Raw genomic sequence first — 7,589 nt, forward strand, 5'->3', positions numbered from 1 at the left:
TCTTCTTCTTATTATTATTATTGAATGTTCAGTAAAGCTTGGGGGAAAAAAGTGAGACTTGAGTTTCAGTTCTCATTAAACACTGGAGAACTCCAGTAGCCCCAACCCCGTTTTGCATTTCGCGTTTAATTTAAAATTTGAGTTGAAAAATTGTATTAATGATTGATAATATTGTACAGGAATCTGTGACAATCGATTTTTATTTTTCAAACGATGTCTCGGCTCCCCGGGCTGGGGAGAATGGTACAGTCCGGTAGAGTCATATGATCCAGGGCGCGTCAGAGACGGGGAAGTGTCAGAGTTATAAAGTGTGCAGTCTGTACAGTGCAATCACAGATCTGCTGGCAGGGTGTGTTTCATTCTTTACTGGTCACATCACTGCTCTTTTTGTCAAGATGCCTATGCTGTGCGGAGGAACCAGCGAGGCCAAACCCGCCACCGCGGAGGTGCAAGCGATCTGTGACGAGGTGAGTGTTCAAGTGGGAATTAAAATTGTTCGGGGGGACTTGAATTCTGTCCGAACTTCATTGAGTGGAGTAGGATCAACTCTGAAAGTACTCAGCACAGTGTGTTTTAGTGTTATGTTGTTATAATTGTCACTGAAGATATTGTATTGGAGTAAGTCCTCTTGAGAAATACAATATTTAATATCCTGACAATGACTGTTCCTACTTGTGATGAAATACTTCAGCTGAGCTGCATCGCCGAGACCAAATGTTATTATACTTTTGGTATTTCGGTTTAAAGCCTCGTGCACTCTTCAGTATGCTCACGGATCTTTTATTCAAGTTACTCTCCAGATGTTTGCTTTTTTTAAAAAAAAAATCCTTACTGCTTTCATCAGCAGAAAAAGTGCTGGGTGCGATAAAGTCATGCTTCTCTCTAAAATGCAGAACGTTTTGTGACGGAGTCATCGTCATGGGTTAGAACTGACTAACGTGTGGTTACCATCTTATCCTGGTCTTTATCATACATCCACTCACGTCCCCAGGACATCTGCTGATCGTTCTAAACAGACTGGCCTATCTGAAATATTTCCTTTAGCACATCACCAGTAATGGCTACACGGACACACAGTTTTCACTGTATTCAGCATAACTGCACTACTTGTATATATTGCATACACCATGGACACAGCAGCTCTACTCATATTGAGTTTTATTCCGTTTCTGTTACATCTATTATTATGTAACCTTATTTTCATAACCTCAGTTCTGTGATTCTTGTGATTTTTGTGAGCTCGCAGAAAAGACATTTCATTGCCAGCAACTACTGCTGCACGCTGTATTGTTGTGCATTTGATAGATAAACTTTGATCTGAAATAGCAACACAGCAGTCTTGCCAATCGACCAGTTTACCTGTACTGGCAGAATGGGAGTATTTAAGCAGACTTGTATGCACACTAGCACCTAGAGTGGCCCTGAACCTTGACCCAGGTGTAGTATCTCCTGAAGGGTAACGCAGCCCTGGTCGCGTGTACTTCGTAGGTGAAGCCCCAGGTGGAAGAAAAGGCTGGAAAGAAGTTCCAGGTCTTCACTGCGAAGGAGTTCAAGTCGCAGGTGGTGGCTGGAACCAATTACTTCGTTAAGGTAGGAAAAATCATGCCTGTGGCTATTTTGAAAATCGCAGACAATTAGACTTTTTTTTTTTCCCTGGCCCCTGCAGTCCATTTGTCTGCATGTTTGTCCATTTGTCATTATGAATTTGGTTTTATCCGTAGCGGCTTATGTTGGTACACTTGCATACATCAGGGTGAGGCTGATGCATTTGACTGAAACCGTGTGCGTGACACATTGTGCTCAAGGCAGTGTCCCACCTGGAATTCGAACCCACAACCTTTCACTTGCAAGGCCAGAGTCCTGACCACATCTTCACACTGTTATTACCTTCTTATTAAGAAAGACAACCCACCCAGACTGTTTGCATTTGAGTGCAGTGGAAGTAGCCTGTGTAAATACTTTTTAGAATAAATGCATTTTTTTAGAGTTTAATTTACAAATGGGGAGCATCTTGCTCAGGCTTTCACTTGGACAGTTATACTTTCCAGGTGCACATGAACGCATTGCCTCGGACATAGTAATCCCGCAGAACAACTGTCTCACCTTGCATATTGCTCACTGTGCACGTTTAGTGGGGGTGTTCTGGTGGAGAACCCCCTGAGTCTGATGCGCGAACATGCATGTTTCACCTTGTATCTCCATTGTAGGTGCATGTGGGAGGAGAGGATTACCTGCACATCCGTGTTTACGAGACCCTGCCTCATGCCGGGTCAAAGCTGAGCCTCCACAGTATTCAGACCTCCAAGGCCCAGCATGATGAGATTTTGTATTTCTGATCCTGCAGTGCTGTTGTCCAGAGCCTCACAGTGAAGAATGCTGTCATCACTACACTTCCAGTATGTTTTGTAATCATGCAGTCATCTCTGTTGCACATTAAAATGAAGTTTCAAAGACCTTAAAATACCATCGTCATTATTTTTGTTCTGGGACATTTTTGGGCAAGGGGGATGGGTTGTTAGGTTTTAAGACTGCCAACAGTATCATTTCTAGAGAAGCAGATACCGATTGGAATCACTTGTGCTTGACGTGGAGGGGGAGCAATAGAACTGTGGTTTTCTTTTCTGTCTTTTCCCATGACATTTAAAACTTTTGTTCCTCCTCTAAGACCTATTACACATTCGAAAAGCTGCCTTTGGCAACACGTACTGAAGGGCGAGTGAAATGATTGATGGAGTTTTCTGTTGGCTGCTGGGGAATGCAGCCTGTGTGCTCTTCCAGGGCGTGAGCCGGGAACCCGGTGAGAGCACAAAACATGATGAATCAGAAAGCAGAAACACCCTTTTCTAAGAACCTTCTCTAAGATGACTGCTCTAAACACCCACTTGCAGCGTTATGTTCCTGGTTTCGGCCACAGTCGTTGCTGGTGAACGATCATCAGCATAATGAATGAATCCACAGTAAAAACGTCCTGTAGGGCTGCACCGAGCACCTCAATGCCACATGGACAACTGTAAGAAGGTTGTAGCGCGTAGGTTTACATTATATGGGAACTTTGAGTTCAGTATTAGATGCTGTGATGAACTGGCTGTTAAAAAAGACCACATGCACAAAATGTTTACAGCAAAGTAAAACAATTGTATTCACAACAGCACCATTTATGGTAAGCAGTGTTCAGTGTGTAGCGGTCCTCCCCTTGCTAATACACTGGGCTTTCCTTGTGCACCACTGGCCACACATCTTGTAATTCCATGCCGTTATACCCGCCTCTGGCTATGGCTAAGTCAGCAAACTGATTTCTGCTCTGAACAGATCTGAAAACGGCCTCTGGTTCCTTGGCAAAATGTTCCAGTTTAAGTGGGGCACTACTCAAAGATCTGAGCACACAGCAAGAGTTACAAAATCCTTTTTAGAGCCTTGCACCATTAGAGCTTCTAAAAATTCAGCTTGAGCCTCAGCTGCTCTCCTTGTGGGACTCTTTGCACACGAGTCAGTGATTTTGTGTCACTTTTGTTGCAGAAAGTAGACGGAGGCCCTGCAGTATCGCTTTCCTGAAAGCATGTTAGTACTTGTTGCAGTGGTATGGTTATGAGAGAAGCACAGCCTGACATGATTAAAAGTACACAACCCCTTATTAGTATAGGCACTCTTTTCTTGCAGTCCTAAAACAGATGTTTCAGTTGACACCGGCTAACATGTCTTTGCCATCACTTTAAACAGAGAAAGCAGTATGGTGAGCAAAAATGTCACAAGTCTCATCTTGTTCACTAGACCTTCTCTTCCTGTGCTAAAAACCTAATTAATGTGGTTGCATTTCCCGCACTAAAACACTTGTACGCTGCTGAAAAGGTATTCATACTTGATGTCAGGAACCTGTCGGAGATTCAAGACTCATCACGCGATCCTTATCGGTTGATAAAAATGCACTAAATAGATAGATTGTGGGTGACTGAACATATCAGTGCTGTTTCATCTCCTGTCATACAACTTTTGTGTCAGGATTGTGTCCTTTATAAATTAAAACAGCTCTGTAAGCAAGACAAGTGTGAGAGAAAGGGCCTGGAATGTGGCGCGGAAATTCCAAAAATGTTACAGCTGTATTCCATTTGCCCTGTGCGTGCAATTCCATAGAAAGAGGTAGATACTGTGAAAGGTTTATTATCTAATCAGGCTGTCTGCTGTAATGCTGCTGATTCGGTCAAAGAATGGCTGGGCTTTTAAACAGGTTCCAGCTAGTTCCTGGGTAGCAAACACCACTAGTTTGCCTGGCCCATGGTCAATTAGGCCTCGCTTCGCAGAATCCAAACACAACACGCCATTTGTGGAAAGAGCCTGCTTTAGCAGTCACATGCAAACTCAACAGCATGGAGACCACAGCCGGCCTTGGAAAACAGTTTTCATTCTTATAAAACTTTTTTTTTTTACAAGGTTTGTAAAAAAAAAATGGCGATTCACAAACATTTGAGAAGTTTGTCTAATGAAACTACGGCGAGATGGAGAGATTCCTTGATGGATGCAGGAAAGGAAATCCCGGTTCTTTGATTTCGGTGGTCCGCGGCGGCATAACTACCATGATTCCATTTTCATTCCAGACATTGTGACAAACGCCACTTCACAGACGTCACTGGTGCTTCGGGGGAGAAAAATGAATCCAGCATCTTTCATTGAACACCTGGATGAAGAACAGTAAACATACTGATTATAAATAAAATCTTATTTACCCTTTGGACTGTTAAGCATTCAGTTACCCACTTATAAACAAATCCTTCAGGTATCTATAAGAGAAATTAATCATATATAGTGAACCAAGCACCTTGAACGTCACCGGCTGTTTTCTTACATGAGGTATAAGGATTTTTGCTTGGACGCTAATAATTGGTTTTACTTACATGTCTAGATTTTATATCATGTACTTTCAGCAGCTGGCCCTGAGGCATAAATGCATCAATAATAAAGTCATTTCAATAGATGTCTGCTTTATAGTCTAACACATTCCAGGGGGACAATGATAGCACAGAAACAGAAGGTGTACATCATCTTCTCCGTTTTGGGCAGAGGAGAAAGATGTAATTTTTTCTTATGCTGTCATACCTTCAAGCTTCTGTCATTGACAACTTCTTCAACATTTAATTCTGATTGCATAAACTTCAGCTGCAACACACACAAAGAAAAAATATTGTGGTTAATTATGACATACATTTAAAAACTAGCACAAATACAACATTTATAAACGTTTTGCTGGTCAGTCATTCTGCTCCTTTTTGTCTGCAAAGCGAGATGTACTAATGCGCCTTCAGGTTGTAGGGCTTTTGGTAAGAGATAGCACGCCCTCTTGTGGCTCAACTGTGCATTACCTTGGTCTGCTCTTTCCTGAGTTGCTTGATTAGTGTAAGGTTATCGGCATCCTTCGCCCTCTCCTCCCGCAGCTGGTTGACCACACTGGACGTCTGGGCTATACAGGACTTTATTGCCTTATCTCGGCTGACATGGGCTTCCATTAGCTGGAAAAAAACAGAACACGACACGTAAGTGATCAAAGCTAGCATAAACACATGTGCAGGTATATTGCTCAAAGCCAGACTTTTTATTGCCGCTTTCAGATCTCTTTTATTTTACAAACCCTCTTCTGCATTCATATTCATGCACCGTGTTGGGGAATGGTGCAAGCAGGCAGCACTGATCAGTCTGCCCAAGTACTTACAGACTCGTACAGCTGTTTGCACGTCTGCGTGGCATCGACCTTCCCTTTGAAAGACGCAGTAGGGACAGTGGTGTTCAACTCGTGGACTATCCGGTCATCGATGGTGCGCATCGCCTTTAGGACTTCCTAAACGAGGGGGGGGAGGGAGAGAGAGAGAGAAGCGAATGAGGAAGGGAAGCAAGAAAAACTATCATCAGGTTTGACCAGATACACTGTGCAAAATATTCCTCAGCTGACCCTTGCCAGTACATCAAGATTAACAACAGAACGGTTACAAACGCAAGGAAGCCATTCGACCCATCTACCTTGTTAGGCTAGGTAGTTAGTAGTTAAATGATCCCAGGATCTCTTCTAGCTGTTTCTTGAAGGAACTTCAGGTATTAGATTCAGCATCATGAGAGGCATCTTGTTTGAAACTCTCACAACCCTTCGAGTTGAAAAGTGTCCCCTATTTTTGGTTTTAATATTTGTTAGGAATGACATCTGTCTCCACAATAGGGCAGTATTTCATTGCAAGACAGCCCTCCAGCATGACCACAGTATTTGCCTCTTTTTCAGCAGACAGACATAAAAGAGCCATGTGCACCCCCATGTTACCAAGTGCTGGACCAGACAGCTCCACCGAGTGAGTGTATGTGGTCCAGTCACAGCCAAACCAGCTGGTCTTTTTCAAGGACTGCATGTTCAAACTTTTGTTAAAGACATTGAAAAGTAACCTTAGAAAGTGTGTTGATGCACTGAAAGCCACTCCAGTAGCCTGAACATTTATTTTTAGACACTGAATCACTAATCACTGAACAGTGGGCTATGGGGATTATGTGTGAGATCAGAGACAACTTTAGGGACAAAAACAAATACCCACTTTTCCTGCAGCAATAACTTGTCAGTGTTTAATACATTTCTATGAAGTAAAGTCACAAGTTCTACAAGCTATCAGTTCCCTTCTCATCAGTGTCTGTTAATGAAGTTATCCTGTTTAGAAGTCTCCTAGGACAGGTCATGAGAGCAGCAGGCGGCTCCTTCAAATTAATTCTGACAGCCTTGTCCAAAAGTGTATGTTTTATAAAGTTCAAGATACAGTTCCACATTTAACGCTTTTATTCGAGACTCGAGGTCTATATACCAACTGGCTCTATTTAGAGTGGAAGTTTTCCCCTCAGTTACTTTCTTAAATGAACTTATAAACCTTTCCTAAACGCTCTCTTTCTAAAAGGGGTGAACTGAACAAAGGAAGCTGAAGCCCAGGGGAAGAATTGTTTTTTTTTTTTCAGGGGAAGAATTGTGCAACTGGTTCGCTTCGCTCCTCCTCCTGCCCACTAGTACGTACACACGTACGTCAGTAACACATGGATTAAGACAATTTAATTAAACAGTGTGAGCAATAATCACATTTAAACAACGCATTTTTATGCCTGTTAAGCGGATTCCCATTCTACATCTCTGTTATCATGAATTAACTATCCTTTTCTTTATAAAAAAAGTAAGACTTCCAACCACATAAATGCATTGAACACATTATTTAACGTAAGGGTCACACCATTTGAGAATTTAATGAAATAACCAACAACTCAACCTCTTCCATTTTAAATAAAACAATAAGTGCTAACTGCACCTACTGCGTCCTCGATTGCTCAATGTCCGATTTAGTTGGTTTTTTTTTTTTACCTGAAACATCGAGAAGTCCTCACAGTTCAGTCTTCCACTGGGCGCCGCCATGTTAGATAAAAGGTCCTTACCAACTCAGAGCCAAGAATGTTAGGTGTCCAGAGCATATCCTGAAGACAAACCCAATAATATAGAAAAAAACGCGATGTATGGCACTGAATTAATTATTAATTATTATTATTATTATTGTTGTGACTGTTGTTGCTGTTATTGTTTTGCATTTGCT

At 42.1% G+C, this 7,589-nt stretch overlaps 2 protein-coding genes across 2 annotated transcripts; one reads left to right on the forward strand and one right to left on the reverse strand.

Annotated features, from left to right (window-relative positions):
* Positions 1–300: 300 nt before the first annotated feature.
* On the forward strand, positions 301–2,461 carry LOC102696168 (cystatin-B-like). Its single transcript, XM_006627740.3, has 3 exons — positions 301–467; positions 1,489–1,590; positions 2,208–2,461. The coding sequence occupies exons 1-3, from the start codon at positions 396–398 to the stop codon at positions 2,334–2,336; spliced, it is 303 nt and encodes a 100-aa protein (XP_006627803.1). The 5' UTR covers positions 301–395; the 3' UTR covers positions 2,337–2,461.
* Positions 2,462–4,379: 1,918 nt separating this feature from the next.
* mix23 (mitochondrial matrix import factor 23) lies at positions 4,380–7,524 on the reverse strand. Its single transcript, XM_006627739.3, has 5 exons — positions 7,364–7,524; positions 5,699–5,824; positions 5,352–5,498; positions 5,089–5,148; positions 4,380–4,669 (listed from the first exon to the last, which is right to left on the reverse strand). Exons 1-5 carry the CDS (start codon positions 7,412–7,414, stop codon positions 4,619–4,621), a joined length of 435 nt encoding a protein of 144 aa, XP_006627802.1. The 5' UTR covers positions 7,415–7,524; the 3' UTR covers positions 4,380–4,618.
* Between the last annotated feature and the right edge of the window lie 65 nt (positions 7,525–7,589).

Source organism: Lepisosteus oculatus, chromosome 5, assembly GCF_040954835.1.
Source record: "Lepisosteus oculatus isolate fLepOcu1 chromosome 5, fLepOcu1.hap2, whole genome shotgun sequence".
NCBI lineage: Eukaryota > Metazoa > Chordata > Actinopteri > Semionotiformes > Lepisosteidae > Lepisosteus > Lepisosteus oculatus.

Bases quoted from the DNA above. Each gene is read 5' to 3' on its own strand.
- LOC102696168 (XM_006627740.3), top strand. From the start codon at position 396: ATGCCTATGCTGTGCGGAGGAACCAGCGAGGCCAAACCCGCCACCGCG. The intron at 468-1,488 runs GTGAGTGTTCAA...TGTACTTCGTAG, and splicing joins TGCAAGCGATCTGTGACGAG to GTGAAGCCCCAGGTGGAAGA. The intron at 1,591-2,207 runs GTAGGAAAAATC...TCTCCATTGTAG, and splicing joins GAACCAATTACTTCGTTAAG to GTGCATGTGGGAGGAGAGGA.
- mix23 (XM_006627739.3), bottom strand. From the start codon at position 7,414: ATGGCGGCGCCCAGTGGAAGACTGAACTGTGAGGACTTCTCGATGTTT. The intron at 5,825-7,363 runs GTAAAAAAAAAA...CCCCTCGTTTAG, and splicing joins AGGACTTCTCGATGTTTCAG to GAAGTCCTAAAGGCGATGCG. The intron at 5,149-5,351 runs GTAATGCACAGT...TGTGTGTTGCAG, and splicing joins TCAGGAAAGAGCAGACCAAG to CTGAAGTTTATGCAATCAGA.